This window comes from Paroedura picta, chromosome 7, assembly GCF_049243985.1.
Source record: "Paroedura picta isolate Pp20150507F chromosome 7, Ppicta_v3.0, whole genome shotgun sequence".
NCBI classification, from domain to species: Eukaryota; Metazoa; Chordata; class Lepidosauria; order Squamata; family Gekkonidae; genus Paroedura; species Paroedura picta.
In genome coordinates, this window is record NC_135375.1 from 14350889 (window position 1) to 14378499 (window position 27611).

The 27611-nt window shown below is 49.1% G+C and overlaps 1 protein-coding gene across 4 annotated transcripts in view; it reads left to right on the plus strand.

Moving 5' to 3' along the window:
* The first annotated feature begins 4915 nt into the window (after nucleotides 1-4915).
* DCC (DCC netrin 1 receptor) overlaps nucleotides 4916-27611 on the plus strand; it is a 939742-nt gene continuing 917046 nt past the window's right edge. For 2 of the 4 annotated variants that reach the window (XM_077346796.1, XM_077346797.1), the window contains exon 1: nucleotides 5087-5780. In XM_077346796.1, coding sequence (XP_077202911.1) covers nucleotides 5690-5780 — 91 coding nt within the window. In that variant the 5' untranslated portion in view covers nucleotides 5087-5689. Of the gene's footprint in view, nucleotides 5781-27611 lie in introns of all 4 variants that reach the window. The other 2 variants (XM_077346794.1, XM_077346795.1) reach the window with 2 other exon arrangements.

A 27611-nucleotide genomic window follows, 5' to 3' on the forward strand; every position in this document is an offset into this window, starting at 1 on the left:
AGCCATTGTGTAAGACAGGATGCTGGACTATATGGACCCCTGGTGTTACCCATTAAGGCTCATCTGGCGTTCTTTTGGAGGCCTCACCCTCTCTGCCTTATTGTTGGCTGTCCTGAGGAAATGGTTGAGACAGGATGCTGGACTTTTCCCAATTCTGTGATGTCCTTTCTGGAGATATGGGGACCAGAAGTGCATTCCACATTCCACATGATCCCTTGTCCCTAACTCCATCTGATCAATTCTTCCAGTTTCCTTTCCTTTCTCCACCCCTGCTGGTTTACTACTTCCTATATCCCATGACTCCTGCCCAGCAATAAGTCCTAGTGGGCTATGCCGAGTCTTCTTCCTTTTAAAATTTGTAATCATATTTCCCCCCTGCATTCCTGGTGACGCTGTGTTCCACTTTTTTTAAGGGCCCAGGGGAGCCATCTAAGAGCTGGGATTTTAATTCACAGGCTGGTGTGTGCAGCATAAATCTGTTCTCCTTGCTGGAATATGCAAGATCTGCAGTGTGCATAACTGAGCAGAATATCAAGGGTGTCCTGCAGGGGGCATCAGAGGAGATGGATATTTAGCATAGATAGAAATTTTCTAATTATCTCCATCAGTATCCTGATTGGCTTCCTGTTCTCTTGAGCACACTTCCTCCGGCTTGCCTCCAGAACAGCAGTTGAACGAACAGCACAACTGCAGAGAACAATTTGCTAGGTCTCTTCCCATACATAGTTGTTTCTTTTCTAGTAAGAATATTTTATTCTTTAAGCAAGTTGGTGTTCTCCTCCATCTGCAGGTTCAAACTCTGCCAACCCTCTTCCCCAGGCTGTCCGGAGCGGCTGCAAAGGGGGAATCACCTCTGACCTCCATTTGCCCCAGGAAGGCCCTCCAAAAATTCAAAAATGGACAAGGGGGGCTGTGGCTCAGCAGTAGGGCATCTGCTCAGTATGCAGAAGGTCCCAGGTTCAATCCCCGGCATCTCCAAATGACCAGGCAGTAGGTGATATGAAAGACATACATTTTCCATGAAGGTGATAATACGCAAGAGGTTTTTTTAGTCTCTGGTAGCATTTGATACATAACATGTAATTGTAATTAGCGTGTAATAATTGACAGTCTGAGATTTCATGTTTGTTTTGATGCTCTGTAGACTTCAATCAAGAGATACCAAGGAGTCTAAAACATTTGCATTTCCATTAAAAAAACACAACCTTGATATCCCAAAAGCAGACTGAGATTTTGAATTTCGAATGTCCCGTTTAGCATCTGAAAGGCAAATTCAGATAGATATATAGATATATGATTATTTTTTGCACCCCGAGACAAAAAGTGAATAGGTTTGGGTACAAACTACATTTTTGAACCACGAGCTGATTCACAAACCAAACCGGTTCATATTGGTTCATGAGCCATTTAAAATTTAAACCCCTCTTTTCTGCTTCCTGTGGCTTTTTGTAGGGAACAAAAATTTGGGAGTTCCAAACAGCTCCAAGCCATTTAAACCAAATAGCTAAGTGACTGGGAGCTCCCCTCTGCTCAACTGGTTTTTGGGGAAAGCAGAAAGCAGGGGTAAACCACTACTTTCTGCTCTTCTTCACAAATTGCCATGAACTGACACTAAGAAGAAGAGTTGGTTCTTATATGCCGCTTTTCCCTACCCAAAGGAGACTCAAAGCGGCTTATATTCGCCTTCCCTTTCCTCTCCCCACAACAGACACCCTGTGAGGGTGATAGACCCTGGCAGTCATTTTGACAGAGTTAGAAGGTTTTTTTTTTGGGGGGGGGGTCTCTCTCCCACTTGCCCTTCACATACGCTGGCCATTCATGAATCAGTGACAGCGTATGTAAACAAAACTGAAATGATTGCTGCAAACTTTGACTGGCCTGACATTTTCCCAGCACTGTTGGAAAAGAGCAGCCAAGATATATATCAACATTTCAAAAGTTTTGGGTGCTTCGGATTCTCAAGGCCTTGACTCTCCTGGACATCCTGAGTCTCCAAGACGTGATTGTGCCCAAATTTCATAAGAACAGAAGAAGACCCGGCTGGATCAGACCAAGGAGCCATCTAATCCTGTACCCAAACATCAGCACTCCATCCACAGGGAGACCCGTCTGTCCCTCTCTGTAGGTGTTTTCTACCAACAGGTGAAGTCTTTCTTGTTTCCTTTTGCATATCCCCACTAACACTCAGTGGCCCTTCTCCCTTTTTCTGGTACCATTCCCGTGTTTTGATCAAATTATTTTATCATTGTAACTGTTCAAGTGTTTTCATGTTCTTAATGTTGCTGCCTTGGGGACCCTTCTGGGCAGAAAACGACATAAAATATTTTAGCGAAAGTAGTAGGAGTAGTACAGATTATTATTATTATTATTATTATTATTATTATTATTATTATTATTATTATTGCTGATGATGGTACTAGTACAGATTGTTGTTGTTTAGTGGCAGTGGTGGTACTACTATTGCTAATAATAATCTGTTTCCAAAAAACAGCCAGCCACATGCCTCTGGGAAGCAGGCCCGTGAACAGGGTGATAAGGCACTCCCCCCTTCCTCCTTGTTTGTTCTCAGTCATTGAAACATGGGGATATAATGCCTCTGAATGCGGAGGTTCCATTTAGCTGGCATGGGAGGGAGATTAATGTACCCCTCTTTTAAATGTTGACCTTTTGGCCATCAGGCTCTCGAACAGTAGAGCAGAGAGAAGTGTAGGAATGCAGCCTGGTCATTCTGGGGCCGTGTGTAAATATTTCTGCTCCAGAAGGCCTCTTGTGGCGCAGAGTGGTAAGGCAGCCGTCTGAAAGCTTTGCCCATGAGGCTGGGAGTTCGATCCCAGCAGCCGGCTCAAGGTTGACTCAGCCTTCCATCCTTCCGAGGTCGGTGAAATGAGTACCCAGTTTGCTGGGGGGTGAACGGTAATGACTGGGGAAGGGAATGGCAAACCACCCCGTATTGAGTCTGCCATGAAAACGCTAGAGGGCGTCACCCCAAGGGTCAGACATGACTCGGTGCTTGCACAGGGGATACCTTTACCTTAATAGTTTGATGCTGATAGAATGAGTCTGTATGTCCGTCCATGTGTCCGTCCGTCCGTCCGTCCGTCCGTCCGTCCGTCCGTCCGTCCCTCCCTCCCTCCCTCCCTCCCTCCCTCCCTCCCTCCCTCCCTCCATCCATCCATCCATCCATCCATCCATCCATCCATCCATCCATCCATCCATCCATCCATCCATCCATCCATCCATCCATCCATCCATCCATCCATCCATCCATCTATCTATCTATCTATCTATCTATCTATCTATCTATCTATCTATCTAATAACCCTTTAAGAGATTTGAGTAGTCCTACTGGAAGCTGACAGTTGTCACCTTGTTTGTGGGAAGAGAGAGCAGCTAAGAAATATGATTGATACCTTTTTAAAAACATTAAAATGTAAATGAGTCAACGTGTTGACTGAGTAAATAGATTGGAACCAAAATGCCGCATATATCTTAGCCCTGGCATGAATCTATCCCAATGACACCCTTCCCCTTCTCCTTTTCCCCTCCCCTCTTTGGCTGTTCTCTTTCTCACCGTTCAGAAATGCAGATTGTAGGCTCCTTGGAGGCAGGGACTAACGTCTTGGGCTGGGTTTGCTCTTTAAAGCACCATGCTCCTAGATGAGCACTGCCGACCTCCAGCTGATAGCTGGCAAACTCTCGGGATTACAATTGGTCCTGTTGTCGGCCCTCCAGAGGAACGGATTGGCCACTATGTGAGAGGATGGTGGACCAGATGGACCCTTGGTCTGATCCATCAGGGTTCTTCTTATGTTCCTGTGGAGACCTCGTCCAATTGTTGGCCCTCCAGAGGAATTGGTTGGCCCCTGTGTGAGACAGGAGTCTGCACTAGATGGACCACTGATCTGATCCCGCAGAACTCTTCTTATGTTTTTGAAGGCCTCAACCTCTCTGTCGCCGGAGGTTGGGTCACTGAAAGTCGGCTGGGACTTTTCAGCCCCTAGGGATACTAGGTGGGAGCTGGGGGTCCCCAGGTTTGACAGCTCATCTCCAGGTGACAGAGATGAGTTCCCCTGGAGAAAACAGCTGCTTCGGAGGGCGGACTCCATAGCATTCTACTCCAGGGGTAGTCAACCTGTGGTCCTCCAGATGTCCATGGACTACAATTCCCATGAGCCCCTGCTGGCGTTTGCTGGCAGGGGATCATGGGAATTCTAGTCCACAAACATCTAGAGGACCACAGGTTGACTACCCCTGTTCTACTCCACTGAAGTCCCTCCCCATCCCAAATCTCACCCATTCCTGGCTCTACCCCAAAAGTCTCCAGGTATTTCCAACCCAGGTATTTCAGCAGCCTTTGAAGCGCTGATCTGGAAAGTGTGGCTGGGCTCAGATGTGAAGCTGATTCTTCTCCAGGGCTCCAGGCAGTGCTCTCCAATCCTGTGTAGAATCCGCTGTCTAAGTTGGAGGGGAGGTCCCCCTCACTGGCGGCTGGGCAGGTATTTATCACGGATGCTTCTCCCGCTTTGAATCTGTGTTTGTGGGGGGAAGGTTCGGATTCGGTGGCTCGCAGGGTCCCTTCCGACGGCGACGCTTCTGTGCTCCTGGCCCCGACGCCTCTCTCTCTCTCTCTCTCTCTCTCTCTCTCTCTCTCTCTGCAGTTCTCTCTCCTCCCGAAAGGAGCCGGCCAAACCGCCGGGAAGTTTTTGCAGAGCCCCGGTGGTTTCGGCGGGCTGCGGGTGCTTTCCCCCGGCTCGGCCTACAGAGGGCGCCCCCGCTCATCGCTCGGCGGAGAGCGCGGCCGGTAGCCCAATCGGGGGCGTCGGTCTCCTTTCCTCCCTCCCTCCCTCCCTCCCGCCGCCTCCCTTCCGTCCTCCTCCTCCTCCATCCCTCCCCGGGCCGGCTCTTGCCTCTTCCCCGATCCCGCGGCTTCCTCCCGCCGCCTCCGCTCTCCGCGTTTTCCCTGCCGGCTCGGCTGCCGCGGGCGGCTCCATGGACGGGCCAGCCCTCCCCCGCGCCTCTCGCCGGCTGCCGGGCCAGTAACAAGTGAGCCCTTGGCAGCCCCGGGGTGCGCCCCGTTCCCCCGGGTCTCTCCGTCCGTCCCACGACCAGCCCCCCCCTCTCCAGCAAGGAACATCTGCCGAGCAAGACGCGGGGAAGTATAAGACGCCCCCCCCCCCCCCAACACACACACACACCCAGGACAGACCCCGCCTCGCCTCGCCTCGCCTCTTCCTCTCCGGGATCGCCGGCGTTTGGGTTTGGATCGCACGTCGGCGGACATGGAGCGGGCGCCCGCCGTTTGACGCCGCCTGGATCGCGGTGGCTTTTCTTTTTTTTTCAACCTCCTCCTCTATTTTTCCTGCAGGATTTGATATTCTTTTTTTGGGGTCGCCTCCCCCATGGATGGGTTGGCCGCCGGCGGAGCCCCTTCCCCCTCCTCTCCCCCGGAGCTCGCCGCCTGAGACCTCTCCCTCCCCCGCCCCGTTTTTGGGCTTCGGGACTGAAGGCAACTTTTTGTCCGGCCCCCTCCGCGCCGTCCTTCGCAGTTCGGGGGGAAGCGCCAGAGGCGAGCGCCGGAGCCCCAGGGAGGGATTTTATCATCATCACCATTATTATTATTATTATTATTTTGTTGCTCTTGGCCGACCCCTCCGGAGCCGGATCTCTCTGGAGGGCCGCGGGTGGAACTATGGAGAAGAGCCTTGGATGGGTTTGGGTACCACAGCTGGCCGTCTGGCTCTTCGGCGTCTCCCTGGGCACGCGGCAGCTTCAAGTCTCCGGTAAGTGGCCGGCAGATTCTCGCGGCTGGTCTGAGCCGGGCCGATTCTCGGGAGCGTCGTGAGTCTCTCGCCTTGCCTTGCCTTGGCTGCGCGTTGCCTTGCGAGGCTCCCGGAAGCGCCGGAGGAGTTCGGGGGGCCAGCCCGGGAGGAGAAGCCCCTCCGCCGCCTTTGCCTGGAGGGGGGGCTTAGCCTGGGCAGCAGCCACGGGGATGGTGGCCGCATGGTCGTTTCGGCTTGCTGGGGGCGCTGGTCGCTTCGGAGCGCTGTGTGGTTTTTAGGCTAGCTATAGTTTATTTTTTTTGGGGGGGGGGTTGTGCGAGGGGTGTCCCCCCCCTGTCTGGGATGTTGCACAGGAGAGCAGAGATTTCCTCGCAGCCCGGGAAGGTTAGCCTGCTCTGTCTCCCAAATCTGCTGGCTGGCAATTCCGGTGGGGTGGGTGGGTGGGTGGGGGGTGTGATGGGGGGGAGGGGTCCTTTGGGCCGAGGCGTTTTTTCTCATGCAATTCATCAGCCAATAAAGACATAAAATAATAATTTAAAAAATTGGCCAGGCCGATGTTGGGTGGAAAATCGGAGACGGGGGAAAAGCCAGGATTGGAGAGAGAGGAGGAGTGTGTGTGTGTGTGTGTATGTGTGTGTATGTGTTGCAGAAGAGCCGGGCATGCAAACGATGGAGCCAAACAGAGAGAGGGGTGTGTGTGTCGAACAGGAAAGGAGAGATCTCTTCCCCCTCTCCAGGAAGTCTTGGGGGGGAAGCATTTCTAGAAGGGTGCGAGAGAGGCAAAATGGCATGGCTTCCCTCCAACTTGCCGTCAAAGGGAGGGTTGGGGCCAGCCGGCCATCTCGGAAGGCTCCTACAAAATCCTACCCTCTCCCCCCCCCCAACTACACATGCTGGTTCCCTTGCAAGCCATTGATGAACAATGCATGCCGGAAAACCTCTACGCACACGCGCTCCGGAGAAAACGAACCCAGCTGGCTCGTGTGCCCAAGCCCAGCCTTTGGAAAGATGGACGGAAGCCAAAGTCGCCCTTGGCTGCCTCGAAAGGCAGGGATGCGGGAGACCCACCCCGTGAAAGGTGCTCCCGGAGGGGGTGTGCCTGACATAGCAGCTCTGAGACGAACAGGTGCAGCGCACCGATGCTCCTTGGGAAACCCAGGCTGGCTGCTACCTTTGGGCTTCCCTCTGTCCCTGGCAGGGGAGAGAAGCCGGAGAGTGGGTGGGAGGGAGGGAGGCTGGGGGGCGGCTTCGGAAACGGGACCAGGGCGAGAGGGCTCTCTTGCCTGCCCAGCTTGAAGGAGGGAGGCGGGTCTGCTCCTCAACAGATGAGTGACTTGCCAGCTCCCGAAAGGGGGGCGCGCACCCGGGCATGACGAGCTCGGGGGAAATAGGCCGGGATGCGCACCCAGGTGTCTGTCCGCGATGCGTGCAATGCAAAGGCGCTTTTGGGGATCTGGGGAAGACTCTGCAGGGGCGCCCACCCCCTCGCGGTGGGATTCACCCCCCCCCCAAGCGTTGGTCCCCCGCCTCTTCCTGGGACCGCCTTTGTGGCTCCCCCGCCCCTGGGCACAGTTTGCTCCAACTTCCTGGGAGCCTGGCTCTTTTGTGTGTGCTTGCGAGGCAGGGCAGGATTCGAACCCGTTTCCCCCTTCTTTGAGTTCGGCGCGAGGCTCCGCAGGCTGGTCCGGATGCTATTCCCGGCCTCTTCTCCGTCTTCCCGGAGTGCTTTCCCCCCTCTTCAGCCTCCTGGCGGCGGGCGGCGGGAGAAGAAAGGCGGAGGTGGGCCGCCGAGGACGGAGGGAGGTGCCCTTCCGAAGGCCGTCGAGCCGGTTGGCCGCGCTCCCCTCCAGCAGGGCTCTGGCAGGCCGGGCCGGCGCTAACAAAGGGCTTCCCGAGCCGCCGCACAATGCAGCTGTGCTCCCTCCCCGAGCCGCACGGCGGAGTTGGAGGTTGAGCAACACGGTTTGCAACCCCCCTCCCCCCCAAAAAAGCCCACAAACTTTTCTTCTCCCAACGGAGCGCGGCTCGGTACTGCCGGAAAACCCCCAAATCCGATTGGGTTCCGTCCCCTGGCGGAGTCCTTTCTCCGCTCCTGAGCCTCCATTGTCTCGGCAGTGCCCAGATGTTGATGCTGTACAAACCCAGAGTCCAAAGCCAGCTGCAGCCGAGGCTCTCTGGCCGCGATGGCCGAAAGTGTGGTGGGCGGGTGTTGGCGAGGAGACGAAGGCACGCGCCTACCCTGAGCATGAATGAAGGTGCTCTGCAGTTTGGTAAAGCACATGAGAAGAGGCGGCGTGTCTTCAATTGCATGGCTGTACAAAGGGATGCTTCATTTAGGGGGGTGGGTGGGCATTGCATGGGGCCTGGGGGGGACACAGAGTTGGGATGGGGGAAAGGGCACATTAAGAAATCTTTTGTCTGACCTGCAGAGAAACAAACCGGACGCCCCAGCCTTTCTCCCTTCGGACCCACCCACTCCATCCCACCCTCCCCTACAGACGGGGTAGAAATCAGCCGGGGGGACCTGTTCGCTCGCCGGAACCTCCTCATCCTCCCCCCCCCGCCGGGCTGGCCATTGCATATTCTCGGCCAGTGGTGCAGTATAAATCAACAGTGACCTGTCACGGCATCCATTTCACATGCAGCAGAGAGCTGCCCGAGAGCGCATGAGCTGCCACATGTGTGTCGGTTGACTTGGCACATCTGTCGGCTTCCAAGTCGGGTCTCTGCGGGCCTTAAGGATGTGCAGCTCTGGCAGGGGACCTCGTGCGTCCCAGGAGACAGGGCTGCCCCGCTGGGCTCAGACTGGTGGCTAAGCTCAGGTTCAATAGAGGATTCATTGGGGGTGGGGGGTGGGAGGTGATGGGAAGACCATATATCTCAGTATGGACCTCCCCCTGTCCTTAGACCACAAGTGTTCACCACTTCACTTTGAATAGTCCTTTTCTACAGTATTCCGCCCCCTTTACGTTGCTTGATTGCGGCATGCAGAGAAATGTCATGCTCCTGAGCTCCCTTTTCCTCTTGTGCTGTTTTGCTTGGTTGATGGAAGAGAGGTTGAGGTGGCCCATCAGAGCCTTTCCTGGGGATGGCTTCTGGCTGGAGGAGCCCTGTGGCTCGTGTTGTGGGAAAAATCGCCAATGGCTAACTCGCATAGGTGTCGCGTGGTTCGATATCTCATCTCGGGCAGATTATCGCTCAATAGCGTTGGGCTGCAGGTGCGAATTGCTTCCAGTGGGAGACACTTGGAGGTGAGGTCAAGCCAGATGGGATCTCTTTGCCGAGAAGGGCCCTTGTGGGTTATTTCACACATTGTCACTTGGAAGCATCGAGTGGTGGGTCAATAGGGGGGACTAGCGTAGGATTGTTGTGCGTCAAGGGAAGACCAGGGTCGATCCAGAAATTTGTCTGGAGCTGTTACACATGCTGGGACCAAAGAGCCTTGAAGGCTACAGGCGGCTGTTGTTGGATTTCATTTCTAAGGAGCCATCTAAAATTTATTTCTTTTATTTATTTTTCTGATTTATTACCTGCTGCTCTCAGCCAAGGCCGGCTCATGTTGAATCAACAGTTTCCTGGCCCAATGTTGTCTCTTTCAGGCATTAAACTGGCTACATTTCTAGGTTTCATATAAAAATTAGGGCTGAGACGCAAGACCCCCCTGCATTTTGTGTACAACATTTGGGCATTTTAAAAAAGCAATTGCTTCCTTCCTTCCTTGCTGGTTCAGGAAGCGATGTGCTCTCCGGCTTGACTTCCTGCATAGTCATGTTCATGGATAAACAATACCTGGTTGGCTAGGTTGCATTGTTGTATTTGCTATGTGCTTCCTGATTGGCTGGGATCATCCAGGTAAGTAATGCAGTAGGAATAAGAAATCCCAGGTGTGTGTGTGTGTGTGGGGGGGAGTGGCATGGAAGGAGTAGGAAGGGAAACCCAGAGCACCAAGCAATGGCAAAAAGGTGAATATTATCACAAATCATCTTTTGTGGAAACGGTGTCTACCCCTCTCCCAAAATAGCCAATCAATAGAGGCATCACATAGAATTCACAAGATGTCATAGTTCCACTGCATACCACATGGGTCAGACACCACCTGGAGCACTGTGTACAGTTCTGGAGGCCTCACTCCCAAAAGGACATGGACAAAATTGAGAGGGTGCAGAGTGATGAAGATGATCCAGGGCCTATGCGGACCAAGCCCTGTGAGGAAAGGCTGAGGGACTTGGGAATGTTCAGTCTGGAGAAGAGGGAGGCGAGTGGGGATATGATGGCTCTATTTGAAAAGCTGTCACTTGGAGGAGGGCAGGGAGCAGTTCCTATTGGCAGCAGTGGATAGGGCCTGCCCAAGCTGACTCTTAATTACTACACCAAGGGAACAGCCAGTTTGGTGGAGATGTTAAGAATGCTGGCTCATAATCTGGAGAGCTGGGCTTAATTCCCTGCTCCTCCACAGGCAGCCAGCTGAGTAACCTTGGGCTGGTCTTAGTCCTGTTAGAGCTGTTCTCACAGAACAGTTCTGTCAGAGCACTCTCAGCTCTACCTACCTCGCAGGGTGTGGGGAGAGGAAGGGAAGGCATTCGTAAGCTGCTTTGAGACTCCTTTAGGTGGTGAGAAGTGGGATATAGAAAGCCAATTCTTTGCTCAAGAGAACAATCAAGGGTAGGATGAGCAGGTATTTTGGAAAAGGAGAAAACTTGAGTGCCTAGAGTGGAATAATCTGGGCAAAGAAGAATTCATAGTTCAGGTTCTGAAAGAGCTAAAGGTCTAAATTCAGGGACGAGCAGGATAGCTCTGAGAGGAAGTGTGGATTTAGAACTGTGGAAACAGACTTAGTCAGAGAGACCCGGTCCTTTCTCTAGCCAGGAAGGAAACTTTAGAAACCTGAGGGGGAAAAGTGTTCCAGACCCAGTTCCACAACAGGCCGTGAACTTTTCCCATAGCAAGAAAGTACTTCTATATCTCCAAAATCTAATTGGAGGAAATCATTTTGATGCAGTCTAAGTAACAAAGTCTCCCTCACACTTGATTATTCATCTGAATCTTTATTTTATCTAAAAACACCAAGGGGGTGAATAAAATTCTCTTTCTTATGGCTAAGCCCTCAGGAGTCAAATCTCTGAGGTAAAGTTCTATGCCAGAGAGGGAAGGCGTCATAATATGTGTGAGCATGACTGTGTGAGGAAGCCAGTCGAGTGCTCTCTCGCTTCCAGAGGGGAGGCCATCTGTCCATCCAAGTCACCACCATTTTGGAGGGCCGAAGCCGAATCTATTTTTGACACCAGCATATTCCATTACTCAGTGGCCATTGAGGTGTGTACGCTTGGGTGTGAGTCCACGTTATCTCCCAAAGCTTCACTAGGGGTATGCTTTTTCTACTGCGGGGATGACGCAGATCATGGGCTTTGAAGAGCATAATTGGGATATCTGAAACTCTGCTGAGGATCAGTCATCTTCCACAAATGGCTCTTTCCTGACTTGACAGTCTTTCAAAATAATTCTGCCCACCAATGTTTGTCTGAGTGTTCTCTGGCAGCCTCTTCGGTCTCTAGACACTCGAGATGACAATCTGAAGCTATTATTATATATTGTTGGGAGCTTCACGTTCTATGCTTCTTATGTCTCATGGTAATACTGCACTGTTACGTGGTGGAGGCCAATAAACAACCGATGATACGGGGGCTCCCTACGCACAGGAAAGGATATAAGTGGATATTCTTACCTAGCACTTGGCTCATCCCACAAAACATTTTGAGAATGGGAGGAATGCTCCTATGCCTTGAAGGACAATGTTGTCATATGCTGTTTTTAACCATTTAAATATTGGAAGATATTGTCATGAACCAGGCAGAAGACACCCCTGCAAGGTCACTAGAACAATCCCTTCCTCAAGACCACATTTGTAGTGAAATCCAAAAGGAATATTTATTCAGGAGGCTAAGGCAAACAATATGAGCCTCTTGTGGTGCAGAGTGGTAAGGCAGCCGTCTGAAAGCTTTGCCCATGAGGCTGGGAGTTCAATCCCAGCAGCCGGCTCAAGGTTGACTCAGCTGTCCATCCTTCTGAGGTCGGTAAAATGAGTACCCAGCTTGCTGCTGGGGGGGTAAACGGTAATGACTGGGGAAGGCACTGGCAAACCACCCTGTATTGAGTCTGTCATGAAAACGCTAGAGGGCGTCACCCCAAGGGTCAGACATGACTCGGTGCTTGCACAGGGGATACCTTTACCTTTACCTAAGGCAAACAGGCATCAACACGACCAGTTCGATGAACAAAGTCTATGGCAGAGACAAAGGACCAGTATTCCCTAAGGGGTTTTATACCTGGGGAAGGGTTGGGGGTTGAAAGGGCCAGATGGATTCTCAATGCGGGAAAGGTAACAGTTCTCAAGGGAGTGATTGGGAGTACGCTTTGATCTGAAAGTTACAAGTGCTGAGACTTTGCAGAGCCCTGCAAGGTCAGGAAACTATAAGTGTGCGCTGGTGGGGAGACACTTTGGAATGCAAAGGGAGGTGGAAAGGCCGCAGGGGGATTTATGGTTTTATGGCCATGAGGCCAGCACTGGGACCAACATCCTGGGAGCGCCTGGGAGACAACCTTCTAAACCAGGGCTCATGACAGATATGCTTCCACACTGGTCCATTGGCATGGTTGATTGTCACACCCCTCTCCCAGGAACCCTGGCTGTTAGTGCGGGTTGTCAAGATACAGTGTTTCTATTTTCGCCATAAGGTTTTTGTATTTTTCTGTAATTTTACGGGGTTTTAATGAGGGTTTTAATTGGGGATTGTATTATTAATCTGAATTTTTGTAGGTAACCCGCCACAAGTGGGAGTGGCGGGCAATAAATCCAACAACAACAACAATAATTTTTTTAATGCATTTAAAACTTCATTGATTTACATGAATATGTTTTATTGAGTGTACTCTTTTATGATGTAAACCTCTCTGAGCCCTTGGGGGAGGGTGGCATAGGAATTTAATAAATAAATTAATTAAAATATGTGTGCACATAGCTTATTGGATCACAGATGAAGACCCTCTGGGTTGAAACGCGTTTGGTCTATGGCAACCTTTCTCGACTTTTTTTTTACTGTTGAGAAACCCCTGGAACATTCTTCAGTCTTTGAGAAACCCCTAAAGTGGTGCAATTGGGCAGAAGATGGTTGGGAAGCAGAGCTGTGGACACGCCCATCTCTCCCTTTCCTACCCCCTACAAGCCCATCATTGGCCATTTGGGGAGGGGAGAATAGGTCAACATGACCACATATGGTCATATCACCTGATAAGTATATAACAAATTTAAAATATATATTAAAAATTAATTAATAAACCCCGGGTTTTCATGCCATCTTGGTTGAGAAAGCCTGGTCTATGTCCATACCATGTGGCACCATTGAGACTGAACATGAAATGCTGCATAGACTACCCTGATGCCTTGACGGCTGTCCTTGGGCTGGGCAAGTCCCACCAGCAATGCCTGTCCACAATGAGACGTTGAGGTCCTGCCATGATTGCATGCAAGGGCTGGTTATTGGAGCCAAAGGAGGAATCACCGACACATTGAAGGGGTCCCTGCATGACTCAGGTCCTGTAGAACTCCTGCCTTGCTTTCACTGGGTGGAAAAGAAATACAACTTTATCGAAAGTTCGCTTTCCACGGGCAGCTGGCTCCACATTATGCAGAGAAGGATGCTGGCGGTTTGCAGACCCTTTATGGTGGAAAGAGGGAAGTCATAAGGATCATTAACTAAATATACACATATATCCAAATCTACTGAATGCTTCCCTGGTTTGGTTCTTCCTAGACGCGCAGAGCCTACATGAGTTATCACATTCTTGAAAAGAACACAATCATATTATGCAAGAACTGTTATGGGAAGATGCTGCACAATGATCAGCTGTGCTTCATTATTCCCTCGATGCTTCCCTCAAACCATTGTACTTTTAATGTTAATAAAACCAAGAAAATATAGCAACCACGTCACTTCTTAATGCCATCATTCCGCCTGTTTGGAGAACTCCGTGAAAGCATTCAGTGGTTTGATTCCCTTTCTTGTTCTGCATCCCAATGCACATATTTTGGATCCAAATGTCATACTGTACTATGGAATTGAAAACCCAAGAGGGGTGAGGTGAGGTGAATTGTCGAAGACTTTCCCAGCTGCCGTCAACTGGTTGTTGTGGGCTTTTCGGCCTATGTGGACGTAGTCTGACACATTTAGTCCCTGACTTTTCTCTAGTAACTGGCTGGCATTTTCAGAGCTCCAGAACGAATGGGTTGAAATTAATTCAAAAGAACCTTTGGCTAAACATCCAGAAGGAGATCCTGACAGAGCAGTTCCTCAGTGGAACGGGCTTCCTCAGAAGGTGGTGGGTTCTCATTCTTTGGAAGTATTTAAGCAGACTCTGGATAGCCATCTGAAAGAAATGCTGGCTCTATAAGCTTAGGCAGATTGTGAATGGGTTGGCAGAAGGGGCTGCTGGTGCTTGGCTCTTGCAGCCCTTTCTTGCATGCCCAGGGAACTGCCAATCACCACTTTAGGATTGGGAAGGGAATTTCTTCTAGGCCAAGCTAGCCAGGGATTCTGTTTTTTTTGGGGGGGGGCATCATCTGGGCATGGAATTGGGGTTACCATGGGTGGGCAAGTAGTTGTGAATTTCCTGCATTCTGCAGGGGGTTGGATTAGATGACCCCGGAGGCCTTTTCTGTGTTTTAATGGAGGCATGCTTGCTTGCTTTTTGAACAGAAACCAGCAGGTGAAGTTCTCCATTGCACAGAGATCAACATTAGGCATAGTTATGTGATATAAATCTACTGTAGTGGCAGCAGGAACATCGCTGACCTCACTACGTCACTTCTGGATACAACCGGGAAGTGAGAAAGGGTAGCTCTAGGAATCGCTGCAAACTCAGTGGGTGAGAATGCAAATAGCAAACATAAACTACAACAGGAGCAGCAATGGGATCATTAAAAGAAGGGATAAATAAAGGATAAAAATTATATTTGCCAACTTTTGAGTAGGTCCCGAAGACCTCCTGGAATTACAATTAATCCCCGGACTACGGAAACCAGTTTCCATGGAGAAAATGGCTGATTTGGAGGGAGAACAGGAGGGCATTGTATGGGGCTGACATTCCTCCTGTCTCCCCCAATTTGGATCTCTCCTAGCTCCATCCCCCAAATCTACAGGCAGTTCTCAACCTGGAGTTGTCAGCCTTACTTATTAGAATTCAGCTCATGTTTTAAAAATTAATACAATGGGTTTTCTTTTGGTATGTCAGTTTAAGTAGTCAGCAATTACTTTTTTTTTTTATACCCGCTAAAAAAGATTTTGTAGGGAAGGTTGCCGGATGACAGCTTATTTCTTTAAAAGATGATTTTTCCAGCTTTCTGTGTACTTGAGTCTGCTGGCACCTACTGAAAAACTCCACAATTCTACAATATAACTGTTTGTAAACTTACCAAATATGGATCCAGATATGGTCCCAGAGCCGCAAGTTCTCTCATAGCCTGCAATCAGCTTCATTGCATCCTTCCAAAAGCTATGTGGGAGACCAGATTGCATACTTAAAGCAAATGAGTATGGGCCCAACAAGATTCAGTAATCAGTCTGTTCCAAGGAAAAAGAGTCTTGATAAAATAGTTCTTGCATTCACTGAGTGAGACTTCACCTAGGGTTGACAGCTGTGGGTTGTGAAATAACTGGAGGCTTTGGGTGTAGAGCCAGGAGTGGGTGGGGTTTGGGATGGGGAGGGACCTCAGTGGAGTATAATGCTATGAAGTCCACCTACTAAGCGGTCATTTTCTCCAGGGGACGTGATCTCTGTTGCCTGGAGAGGAGCTATAATTCCAGGGGATCCCCAGGTCCCAATCTGGGGCCTGGCATGTCTAACTTCACCTGTTGGCCAGAGGGCCTCTCTAGGACAATCAGATCTGAGATCCTAAATCAGCAAGTGTCTCCATATGGTGATGGAAAGCGCTATCAAGTCACAGATGACTTATGGGGAGCCCAAAGAGTTGTGAAGGCAAGAGACATTCAGATTTGGTTTGCCATTGGGTGGCTCTGCCATGGACTTCCTTGGTGGTCTCCCATACCAGTTCTAACCAGGGGTGACCCTACTTAGCTTCCAAGGTCTGATGACATTGGGTAGCCTGGGCCATCTAGGTCAGGGCTGGTCCATCCAGGGAGAGGTTATCCTTCAGATGTGCGCACTGCAGGAGCTTGGTCAAGTGATATCTGCCGTGCATTCACATCAAGTACAATTGTTTTTCTGCTGAAAAGAAGCAAAGTGAGCATTCGACAATGTTGGTTTTGCCTGAACGAAAAGAACAATGCCAAAATTCCACGGAGACCATCCCGATTAATTAACTAAAGACAAAAAATCACTCTGCTCCATTAAACGAATCCCTGGGGTGGATCACGGAGTTGGTATTTAATCCTCTCATAGATAAAAGCACAAATATGTCTGAGCCATATTTTGATAATTTCTCTGATTTTACAGGTATGCAAATCCGGTGAGATGAGTTAACATGATTTTTGATTTAAAGGAATGCGCAGTCAAAAATCAATTAGGTGGGAAATGATGGTGAAGAAGAGTTGGTTCTTATATGCCGCTTTCCTCTATTTGAAGGAGTCTCAAAGCGGCTTACAGTCGCCTTCCCTTTCCTCTCCCCACAACAGACACCCTGTGATGGAGGTGGGGCTGAGAGAGCCCTGATATTACTGAAGAAGAAGAAGAAGAGTTTGTTCTTATATGCCACTTTTCTCTACTTGAAGGAGTCTCAAAGCAGCTTATAGTCACCTTCCCTTTCCTCTCCCCCACAACAGACACCCTGTGATGGAGGTGGGGCTGAGAGGGCCTTGAGATTTCTGTTCAGTCAGAACAGCTTTATCAGTGCCGTGGCAAGCTCGAGGTATAATGTTGCAGTGTCCACCCTCCCAAGCAGCCATTTTCTCCACGGGGAGATCTCTAGCCTGCTCTCAAGCAGTTCAAGACCGCATCTGTGTCACCTTCTTATTGGATCGGCATTTTCAACCCGAGGAAATACTACTGCTACATGCCCAGAATTTTGGATCAAGGCGAACATTTTGCCTGGGCGATCCGGGATTCCTTTGCTTTTTCCTTTCCGAGGGAACAAAAGGAAAGAATCAGCCAAGCTGTGGTTGATTCCACGTACATCGTAGCTTTCTGCCTCCATCCCAAAGATACAGATAAAGGAGAGCATATTATTTGCGAAAGTGATAAGGACATGCCTATCAGAATTGTTTTTTTTCCAACGTTGGTTGTCAGTTTTGGGGCAGGATGTGTAAGCCCAGCGGATACATGGGGAGAATCTGGAAACGTTCCGCTCGGTTGTTTACGGAGGTACAGACTGTGGAGGAAGTTTGCTGTGGCCGAGAAACACAATAAATCACACAATTAAATGTCTGTCATTCTCCCTGCTGATAGTACCCGTTCGCCAGTGGTGATGCCAATATGTGCTGCTTAAAAAGAAAAAAAAAAAGCACCTGGAAATATGGGAACAATGAAGACTGTGTTAAGTAACTGTCCAAATGAACACAAAGGCAGCGGGAATTGGTTGTCAAAAAGAGAGATGCTTTTAAAGGAATCCTGTCAATGGGGAAATCATATTTCTTTCAGAAAAGACTGGGCTTGCTATTGTGATGAATAACCACTAAGATTACTGGGAGAGAACTGGAGGCCAGGAAAGGAAGGGAGGGGAAGAAAAAAAAAGAGCTTTTTTTTTGGTGTACATTGCTTTTTACTCCCCAAAGATAGTAAACAGAACTTAGTCTGGTTAGCCGGGAGGGAAGTCGACTGTGATATGATAAACATCTTCACATACTTGAAGGGCTGTCATACAGAAGATGGAGCAGAGTTGTTTTCTGTTGCCCCAGAGGGTCGGACCAGAACTAATGAGATGAAATTAATTCAAAAGAATGTTCAGCTAAACATCCGGAAGAAGTTCCTGAGTGGAACAGGCTTCCTCGGGAGGTGGTGGGTCCTCCTTCTTTGGAAGTTTTGAAGCAGAGGCTGGAGAGCCATCTGATGGAGAGGCTGATTCTGTGAACTTATTCAGGTTGTGAGTGGGTGGAGAGGAAGGGATGTGCCAGTATTTGTCTCTTGTGGCTCTTCTTGGCATACCCAGGGAATTGCTAATCGCCACTGTGGGATGGTCGGTGAATTTCCTCCAAGCTAGGCTGGATTCTGGAGATTTTTGATGGAGGGATCACTTGGGCATGAAATTGGGGTCATTGTGGGTCGGCAGGTAGTTGTGTGTTCCTGCATTGTATAGGGGGCTGGACTAGATGGCCATGGAGCTCCCTTCCAACTCTATAATTCTAGTCTTAAATCAATCCCTTACAATCCCCAATGAAAGCATCTCCAGCCCCCTTTTGTCACTTGGCCTTCATTAATTTTCCCCCAAATATATACATCATATATATTATTTTCTGTTCCAACAAGCAGAATATCCTTTGCAATGGGATGGTAGAAAAGCTTATATATTTCAAAGATCTCAGGGTGGTTCAATGTGCCATTGCATGCTCAGTCCACAGAGACTCCCCCCCCCCCACTATGAACGCATGCACAAGCAACACCTGCATGGGGGATCTTTTCATCAAGCACAGGAGCAGATTCGCTCTCATCATGACTTCATCCCTCTTAAACTCTTCCCAAGTTTATCCCTATTGGGGCATCTGATGAATATTGCAGAGTCCGTCCAGTCGTAGAGGCCTGATGCTGAATGCAGTAAATAAAATCTCCCCCAAAGGTAAAGCAGATCCAGTCCCCGTTCTGTCTGAAGTTGAAAGGAGAGAGAGAAGCCTGATCCAAAGAGTAGCTTCCTTCTCACAAGTGGCCAGTTTGTCCTGCATCATTTGTGTGTGAGGATGCTCTGAAGAGACGTGTGTCACCATGGGAGGCCATGTGGAGAGAGGGAGAGGACAAAGGGAGAGGAGGAATCAGAAGGCAGCTCCCAGGTTAAGACCAAGAGAGGCATCCTATTCCAGGAGTTAGCATGTCTACACCTTGACACTAACGCAGTGCTCTCCAATGTCCAGGCAAGCAGAGTCGTTCATTCCAGCACTCGATTGCACAATAACGTTATTCAAAACATCCCTGCTTTGGCTTCAAGAAGTCGTTCGGCGTCAGTGACAGATGGGCTGCCCTAATGTTCTTATGCAAAACAGAGAGGGAACTTTGACATTTCTAAATTAGCGAGAGTCTAATTGCTTTATTATTTGCTGAACTCTCCCCGTCTCCCGGCCGCGATACGGCAGGATACATTCTCCCAGACAAAAGAGGAGTTGCATGGCCCCCACGAATCAAGTCTGTGGAAAGCAAGGGCCGATCCTTCTGTTATCAGCTGCTGCTTCCCTCGGTCTTGGTCATGCATCATTTTTGGCAAGGGATGAATACAGAAGCTTCGGGAGAAGGCCATGAAAATTGGAGAAGTGTCAGGTGAGCTCTGAAGAACCCATGGGAGTATATTAGGCTGATTAAGACTAGGGATGATTAAGACTAGGGAATTCCAATTAGGATGGCCAACTCCAGGTTGGGGAATTCCTGCAGATTTGGGTGATGGTGGGGTGGGGTGGCATCTGGAGTGTTGGAATATGCAAGATCTGTAATGTGCATGATTCAAAAGCCTATGAGAGGACTATCCTGCAGGGGGCATCAGAGGTGATGTGTAGTTAGCATAGTTAGATCAGGAACTTCTTGATCTTAGTTTGATGTCGTGGCTAAGAGTGGCAGCTTCTAATCTGGTGAGCTGGCCTTGATTCCCTGCTCCTCCACATGCAGCCAGACGGGTGACCTTGGGCCAGTCACAGTCCTGATAGTGCTGTTCTCACAATACAGTCCTGTCAACGCTCTCTCAGCCTCACCTCCCAGGGTGTCTGATGTGGGCAGAGGAAAGGAAGACGATTGTGAGCCTCTTTGAGACTCCTTCGGGTAGTCAAAAGTCCTTTTCCAAATAATCTCCTTTAGTGTCCTGATTGGCTCAAGAGGAGGAACTTTTCCGCTCCCTTGAGCCCACTTCCACTCTGTTTGCCTCCAGAAAAAAAACTGACTTCAGAAAACGGTTCAGCAGTCAATCTGGACTCCATCTCCTCTCCTCTTTCAATATAAATTTGTTTCTCTTCCCAATAAAACTGTTTTAGGCTGTAAGCAGTTTGGCACTCTGAACCTTTGTGCCTGCAAACTTTGCCAGCGTGGGGATGGTGGACTTTGGGTTGAGGAGGGATCTCAGTGGGGCCTAAAACCCTAGAGTCCACCCCTCAAAGCAGCCATTTTCTCCAGGGGAATGAGTTTCTGTCATCTGGAAATCAGTCGTCATTTCAGGAGATCTCCAGGCCCCACCTGGAGGTTCGCATCCCGAGTTCAGATTTTCACTTATTCACATGAGGCTCTTGTCTGGCCTGAAATGGCTCTCTCAGCTCAAGGTATTTCACATCGGCAACCACCTGAATCCTTTGAACTGGAGATGTTGGGGATTGCATACAAAGCTGATGTTCTCCCATTGGGCCAATGCCCTTCACGGTGCCGTGAATCTCAGAGCATGACTTAAACCGGTCAACTTAATTCATCTTGCAAAGCTCTTGTGAGAGGAATCTACAGGCGGAAACAAGCTATGCCCACAGTTATTATCATTACGTTTGTTTCCCGCCATATCTTGTGAAGCTCAGGGCAGATGACAGTAGAGGCAAAAACATACCACTGCGGGAGCTTACGGCATTCCGCAGGGCCTGCAAGACGGAGCTCTTCCGCCTGGTCTATGGTTGAGGCCGGTGAACGAAGGAAGATCGGTATGACCCCCCTTCAGGATACAGCTGTGTGTATGGTGGCCTCCATCTGCCCCCTCTTCCCTCCTCCCTCTAGGAGATTATATTGGGAGGGGGGGAATGGGTTTGAGTCAGTACAGAATTTGTTTCCCCCCCCCCCACCATATCTTATTTTACCTTTTTTTTTTTTTATTGTAAATTATGTCTGCGGGTTTAAGGGAAGTTTTATTGGGGGTTTTATACAGACTTTGTAACCCGCCATTTGGGAGCGGTGGGTAAGAAACTGAAGAATTTAAATAAATAAGAAATAAATAATATAAAACTGAAGTACAAAAACAGAGATTTAAAATAAACAAATTGCAGGCATTACAACAAGGATTAGAACTAATGGCCCACTCTTTCCATCGTGGGGAAGAGGGGGAGGGAGCTGGTCATTTGAGTTTGTTGGTGGATTCGGACAGAGGCCAATAGATTCGTAGAGGCCTGGCGGAACAAGCACTGCGGAACTGTCCAAGGTTCTGCAGGGCTCTGATCTCATTTGGCAGGACCTTCTACCAGACCAGGGACAGTGCGGAAAAGACTCTGGTTGGGGTTGGGGGATCCTGAGCAGATTTTGCTGACTAAATCTTAATGTTCCCTGTGGAACAGAGTGGGAAAGTGTTCCCATGGTTACAACAGTCCCAGACCATTTGGGCTTTGAAAGTAAGAACTAAAACCTTGAAACTGGTCCTGAACTCCTTGATGGAAAAGGGAAAATAAAATGGTCATAAAGAAAATTAGATTAAAATTTTTTTTTCACTGGGATGAGGTAGCGATTGGAGCACCAGACTATGATGTTGCAGATCCAAATTTGAACGGTCACTCTGGCTGCTGGGTTAACTTGGGCCAACTGTTTGCTCTCAGCCTAACCTACCTCGCAGGGTTGTTGTCAGGATAACAGGATAACCGGATAAGTGAATAAGGTTGCCTGCTCAGATTTGGGGCATAGAGCCCCAAAAGGGGAAGATTTGGGGAGATGAGAGACCTACGTGGAGGAATATGTTGCTGAGTCCACCCTCCAAAGCAGCCATTTTCTCCAGGGGAACTGATTTCTGTCATCTGGAGGACATTGTAATTCCAGGAGATCTCCAGACACCTGGAGATAGGCAAGGCAACCCTGAAAGTAAAGAAGAAGAGTTGGTTTTATAACCTGCTTTTCACTACCTGAAAGAGTCTCTAAGTGGCTTACAATCACCTTCCCTTTCCTCTCCCCACAACAGACACCCTGTGAGGGAGGTGAGGCTGAGAGAGCCCTGATATCACTGAAGAAGAAGAGTCGATTCTTATATGCCACTTTTCTCTACCCGAAGGAGTCTCAAAGCGGCTTACAGTCGCCTTCCCTTTCCTCTCCCCACAACAGACACCCTGTGAGGGAGGGGAGGCTGAGAGAGCTCTGATGTTACTGAAGAAGAAGAAGAGTTGGTTCTTATATGCCACTTTTCTCTACCCGAAGGAGTCTCAAAGCAGCTTACATTCACCTTCCCTTTCCTCTCCCCACAACAGACACCCTGTGAGGGAGGGGAGGCTGAGAGAGCTCTGACAGGACTGCTCTATGAGAACATTTGTAACAGGACCATGACTAGCCCAAGGCCACCCATTTGGCTGCATGTGGAGCAGCAGGGAATCAAACCCGGTTCCCCAGATTAGAAGCTGCCACTCTTAACCTCTACACCACGCTGTCCGTGACAAGGAAAAGAATCATATCACCTGCTTCGGGTGACACGGGAACACTTGAGCTAGCGTCAGATGGTGGAATAAGGGATTCAAGGATTCTAATCTCTGAAGGCCTCCCTGTATTGACGTGACCTGCCACTAAAATCAGTGGGCATTTTTATCCCTCTTTGTTTAGGCGGAGAGTTGCCATTACTGAGCCTGTGACACTGCAGGACAAGGTCAGTAGATATCGCTCCAGGACATGTGGGACTTGAACAAGAATTCCCCCTCTTATGAACCAAATGAACTTCTAAGAACATCACTGGGGGCTTTGGGGAAACCCACCTGTCCTAAGCCAAGTCGGGTATTACAATCCAGGCCGATTGCCACTTAAAAGCCCTCATTTGATGCTCGATGCTCATGCTGACCTCCCTTCCCTTTGAATCCTCGGCTCTGATCTTCTCTTTATTGCTTGATGAAGTCTAAAAAGCATTTAAGGCAGGGTGGTGGTGGTGGGGGGGGGGCGAGAGAATGGTGGGATTATATCTGTAACATCCACTCAGTGCTTCCCTTAGCTACCAAGGACGGAATCTGCAGCAAGCAAGGCTCCATCCCCAGTCCTTTTATTTTCCTCCCCAGACTTTTTGATGCTGAAGAAATAATTCATTGTGTAGTCTTCCCTTCCACCCCCGCCCTTCCCCTCTCGCCTTTCCCTTCTCCTGTCCATCATGCTTCCTAGTTAACCATGGAATGACCAAGTCAGAAGAAGCCAAAACCAACACAACCCTTCTGCAGCAGCGTTTGAAATCTGCATGTGACTATCTCTCGGCCGGATCTATCTCTCTGGTTTTTCTGCTGGCAAAAAATGGTCTGGCCAGGCTGGTTAATGCACTCTGCAGCCATTTTGAGCCATGCGCCCCAAACTAGGGATGCCAGCCCCCAGGTGGGACGTGGGGAGCCCCTGGTTTTTCAGCTCATCTCCAGGCAACAGATATCAGCTCCCCTGGAGAAAATGGCTGCTTCAGAGGGTGGACCCCACAGCATTATACTCCATTAAGGCCCCTCCTTGCTCCAAATCCCACCCACTCCTGGCTCCACCCCCAACATCTTCAGGTGTTTCCCGACCCAGAGCTGGGAACTGTATTTCCAACAAGGTAGGCGCTAGAATTGCCAAGGTCCTTTTGACAACTGGTTGGGGAGGGGCTCATCTTGAGGGACAGGGAGACCTAGCCAGCATATACCTGTCCAGCTGCTGCTTGAAGATTGTCAGTGAGGGGGAGCTCACCATCTCCTTAGGCAACTGATTCCACCGCTGAACTTTGTTCCTGCTGTCTAGCCGGTACCATCCTATATGTAGTTTATAGCCATTGCTGTGGGTCCTCTCCTCTGCTGCCAACAGTAACCCCTCCCTGCCCTCTGAGTCACGGGATATCTGCAGCGTCCTTCACATTATAGGGGCCTCACAGCATTTGCTCCTTTCAATCCTGTCCTTAGTGGGCAGAGAGATTGGTCCCACAGTAGGATACATCTCAGACGTCTTATCTATATCATTATCTTCCATTTGGACCAAGGGTTGGCCTAATGTCATTTTGCATTGCTCACAGCCCCTTGGACAGACGTACATAATTAGGACATGAAATGGAACAATGCCGAGCCATGTTTTTTTTTTCTTTATTTCCAATACGTGTTGGCTGATGCAATTACTTTGCTCCGGGAATCAAGTGGAACCCGCCTAGCTCCACGGATCCAGCATATGGCGAGGCTCTCCCTGACCATTGCTTATTGAACAAATGACTTTACATTGGGCAAATCACATCTCCTTCCCCAGTGGGAATTAATTGTGGAGTCTATCAGAAACCAATTCCCTTTGATTCAAAGTGCATGACAAATGCGGAAGGCGAACCGGGTTGCAAGGGAGGGAGCCGGGGAATGGGATTTGCACAATGAATTATTAAGGGACGGCTTCAAATGCAAAATTCCTCCGCCCTTACCCCAAGAACCAATTTACACAAAACCTGGACACATCGGCTCTGCACCTTTCGTTAGTTAACATGTATTTGCTTAGGCTGAAGAACAAAGTCATGTTTCCAGAAAGGGAATAGAGGATGAAGTCGGCAGATAGGTAAATTCAACAATCCTAAATCAATTACATGCACAGCTTTATTTTTTTTTTTGAATCTTTGCAGTTGCAAAAGAGGCAGAGTTTTCCAAAACGTCTTCCGTTTATGGACTAGCAACAATCCATTTCTGTGTGGGTTAGACCGATGATGCCTTCCTGAATTCTTTCAGTAGGAATCGTTTAACTTTAGAGATGAGTGGCAAAGGAAATACAACATGGTGTGGCCCGATCTTGTCAAGATCTCAGAAAGTATGGAGGGCTCTCTTTGTGAAACAAGAGTAAAGTTGTTGTTTTTTTAAAAATTCTATCAAGCACTGAAAAACTCAAGGTTGTTTTTGAATGGAAATATTAATTTAAGCTTTAAGCATAAAAAAACAAAGGGAAAATCCATTAAGTGTTCAGTCCTGTGTATCTAAATACAATATGCCCAGGAGTTTGCCAGAGATTAGAATGGGGCTTGTAGGCAACAAGCCAAGAGCACATGCTGGCAAGGGCTCTTGGGAATTGTAGGCCATGGACTTCTGGAGAGCTACAGCTTGGCCACCCCTGCTTGTATGTCGGAGGGACTGGCTTTCAGCTGGTTGTCTGTGAGTCTTGCCCTAGGCTTTGGTAAACGCCTAGATGTTATATCATGTACCTAAACATCAGAACTCCTGGAAAGGAAAAAGGACTTAGGGTTGCCAGTAGCCTGGAGATCTCCCATCATCTCTAATGCTCCCCAGATGACAAAACTCAGTTCCCTGGGATAACATGGCTGCTCTGGAGGGTGGACTCTATCATGAGTTGAGAAATAAACCACTTTGGTTACTGATCTTTGGTTACTGAAAAGTGGGGTATCAATTCTTCTTCTTCTTCTTCTTCTTCTTCTTCTTCTTCTTCTTCTTCTTCTTCTTCTTCTCCTCCTTCTCCTTCTTCTTCTCCTTCTCCTTCTCCTTCTCCTTCTCCTTCTCCTTCTCCTTCTCCTTCTCCTTCTTCTTCTTCTTCTTCTTCTTCGTGTCTTCAGGGAGCACAGGCTCCATATTTTAATTGTATGCCATTGGAAGCAAGTACATTTATAGCCATCTTGCCGATTCCACATGTTGAAGGACTGAAAAAATAAATAATTAAACCTTAAGTAGCTCCTGGCTTGAAATCTCTTTCAAACAAAGCTGTGGCTGAGGATTTCTACACCTGAGTAGGAGGGTTGCGTGAAGCCCTCGTAAAGAAAATGTAAAGGAGAATACAATGCAGATGGTTGTCCCAGCACCCCAAGTCCTATGTCTGTGCTGAGCCATTGACATTGTTCTTATTGATGAAATCAGACACCACAGCTTCTGAATGTTAAGAAGGAAGCTTTAGATTCTTGGCCGTAGCTCTATGCTCTCCGAATATACAGGTATCTTGGATTTAATCCCTGGCATTTCCAATTACACAATGGTCTGGGGAAGCAGGGTTGAGGAAGCGCATAGGCCGAGACTCTGGCGATCTGGTGCCAATTAAACCACAGAGCCCTGGGCTAGAGGGACCGGCAGTCTCACTTGGCTTTCTGGCAATTTCATATATTTTTTTCATAACCTTTCCAGTGCTTATAACACCAAGGGAGAAGCAGTGTTTCTGAAGCCTCTGGCTGTAACAGGAACTCAAGCCAAAGGCAGCATGGTAAACCCAATGGGCTGGTTGTTGTAGACAATGGTCCATTTGCATCTTGCTTTCCTTTACAAGCTGAGGGCAGGATCAGCAGTCAGGCCCTTAAAGCAGGGGTAGTCAACCTGTGGTCCTCCAGATGTTCATGGACTATAATTCCCATGAGCCCCTGCTGCATTTGCTGGCAGGGGCTCATGGGAATTGTAGTCCATGAACATCTGGAGGACTACAGGTTGACTACCCCTGCCTTAAAGGATGGCTGAGATGTTGGCTGAGGGACACCAGGTCCTTACTCTAGCAAGACTGTCCGCCAGGGCAGTAGCAAGGAGGCCCTGGGGGTAAGAAGAGAGATGTGCCTCTCAGGTAACACCCAAACTCCCCCACCCCTTGGCAAATGGCTTGGATGGAAGACCCATAGCAATTCAATACAGGGTTGCAGCCACATGGCATTCAGATTAATCCCATTCTGCACATGCTTATTTATTTATTATATTTATATACGGCCCTCCCTGAGGGCTCAGGGCGGTTTATGTAAGATAAAGCATTTTCAATGCACTTTAGAAGTAGATTTTCCTGTTCCGCACAGGAATATCCAGCTGAAAAAGCACCTTGAAAGTGCATTATCCAATGTGTGCGGAATGGGCCCCAGACAGGATGATTCCAGTGTAAGTCCATTGATTTCAGTGGGTTTAACGGGATAACTCTCCATAGGCCTGCATTGCAAACATGGGGAAAAACTTACTCCCCTGTGAATTAAGGTGATCTCCCCTCCTACCACTATCACAACCAACAGTTTCTGGACATTTTTCAGCCTTGGCAAACTGAAGGAACAGACGGAGAGCTCCCCTTGGTCTCTACTCCTCTAAGCTGCTGCAGGTGACTTATCGTTGTTATTTACGGTGTCATTACCCCCACCCGTCTAAGTCTCCTCCTGGGCAGAGGCTGAGTAAATCCATACAGAAGTTAACTGCAGCAGCAGGTCAAAAGGTAAATCACAAAATTGCTGGCGTCTGCTGTTTTGCTCCAGACTGCCAAAACACAGGTACGTAGCGAGTCACTTTGCCGGATCGGTGAGAACCTAACAGGAACAGTGCCCCATGGTGTGCTCGGGAGGTTTTGCATTCTCTTTAAAGTAGCACTTTGCAGAGTTTTGTGCTGGCGAGGTTAGGAAGGTGGAGCAAAAGTGGCAAGGATCCCTTGAGCGTCTTGGGCATGCAGACGGAGACTGATTACATCCCTTGGTGGCATCTCTGCTGGCAAAACGATCGCCTAACCTTCCTCTCCCCACAACAGACACCATGAGGCAGGTGAGGCTGAGAGAGCTCTGAGAGAACTTGACTGGCTCAAGGTCACCAAGCAGGCTTCATATGTCTCAGAGACACCTACAGTTGCCTTCTCTTAACCCCACAAGAGATACCATGAGGTAGGTGGGGCGGAGAGAGCTCTGAGAGAACTTGACTAGCCCAAGATCACCCAGCTGGCCTGAGGATGGGCAGATTTGGGAAGGAGATGAACTTCAGCAGGTATAATGCCACTGAGTCCACCTACCAAAGCAGCCATTTTCCTCCAGGGCAACTGATCCCTGTCAACTGCCAGGAGATCTCCAGG